Source organism: Oratosquilla oratoria, chromosome 25 (genome assembly GCF_046742065.1).
Source record: "Oratosquilla oratoria isolate Oo_2021 chromosome 25, ASM4674206v1, whole genome shotgun sequence".
NCBI lineage: Eukaryota > Metazoa > Arthropoda > Malacostraca > Stomatopoda > Squillidae > Oratosquilla > Oratosquilla oratoria.
The window spans coordinates 14,658,541-14,658,993 of NC_134801.1; the positions used below are offsets into that span (position 1 = coordinate 14,658,541).

At 34.0% G+C, this 453-nt stretch overlaps 1 protein-coding gene across 1 annotated transcript in view; it reads right to left on the reverse strand.

Annotated features, from left to right (window-relative positions):
* Positions 1 to 315: 315 nt before the first annotated feature.
* The window catches only part of LOC143039024 (serine/threonine-protein kinase dyf-5-like), a 405-nt gene continuing 267 nt past the window's right edge, over positions 316 to 453 (reverse strand). The window contains exon 1 of the mRNA XM_076208873.1: positions 316 to 453. This exon is cut by the window's right edge and continues 267 nt beyond it. Within this exon, the coding sequence (XP_076064988.1) occupies positions 316 to 453 (138 nt within the window).

Here is a 453-nt window from a genome sequence, read left to right on the forward strand (position 1 = left end):
GCAATGAAATTTTTTTCTTGAAAATGATCAAGAAGTTTACGAGAATTCATTTTTTCCCTCATTGTTTCTTTAGAAATTTAGCTACAATTTACATATTTTCAAAGCTAAGTGTTTTTCCTCAATGAAACGATATTCTTTCATAAACTTCTAAAACTGATTAGATTTCAAGTTTAGACTTTCGTGATTTAGTCTGTTTTCAAGCTATGTTTAGCGTTCGATTTGGACATGGTTCGAGCAGTGATACCGAGAATTAGATTAGCCATATAATTGTACTATACTTGTATAAAAAAATATTTTCATGGCTTTACCAGCCTATTACAAGTAGCAAATGCCGAGGTCGATTAGATCCTCTTTTTGGCTGAAGAAGACGTTTTCTCCCTCTCGAATGGCCAAACCAAAGTCTGTGATTTTGACAGAGCCTGTTCTGTCAACAAGGATGTTTCTTGCTGCCAA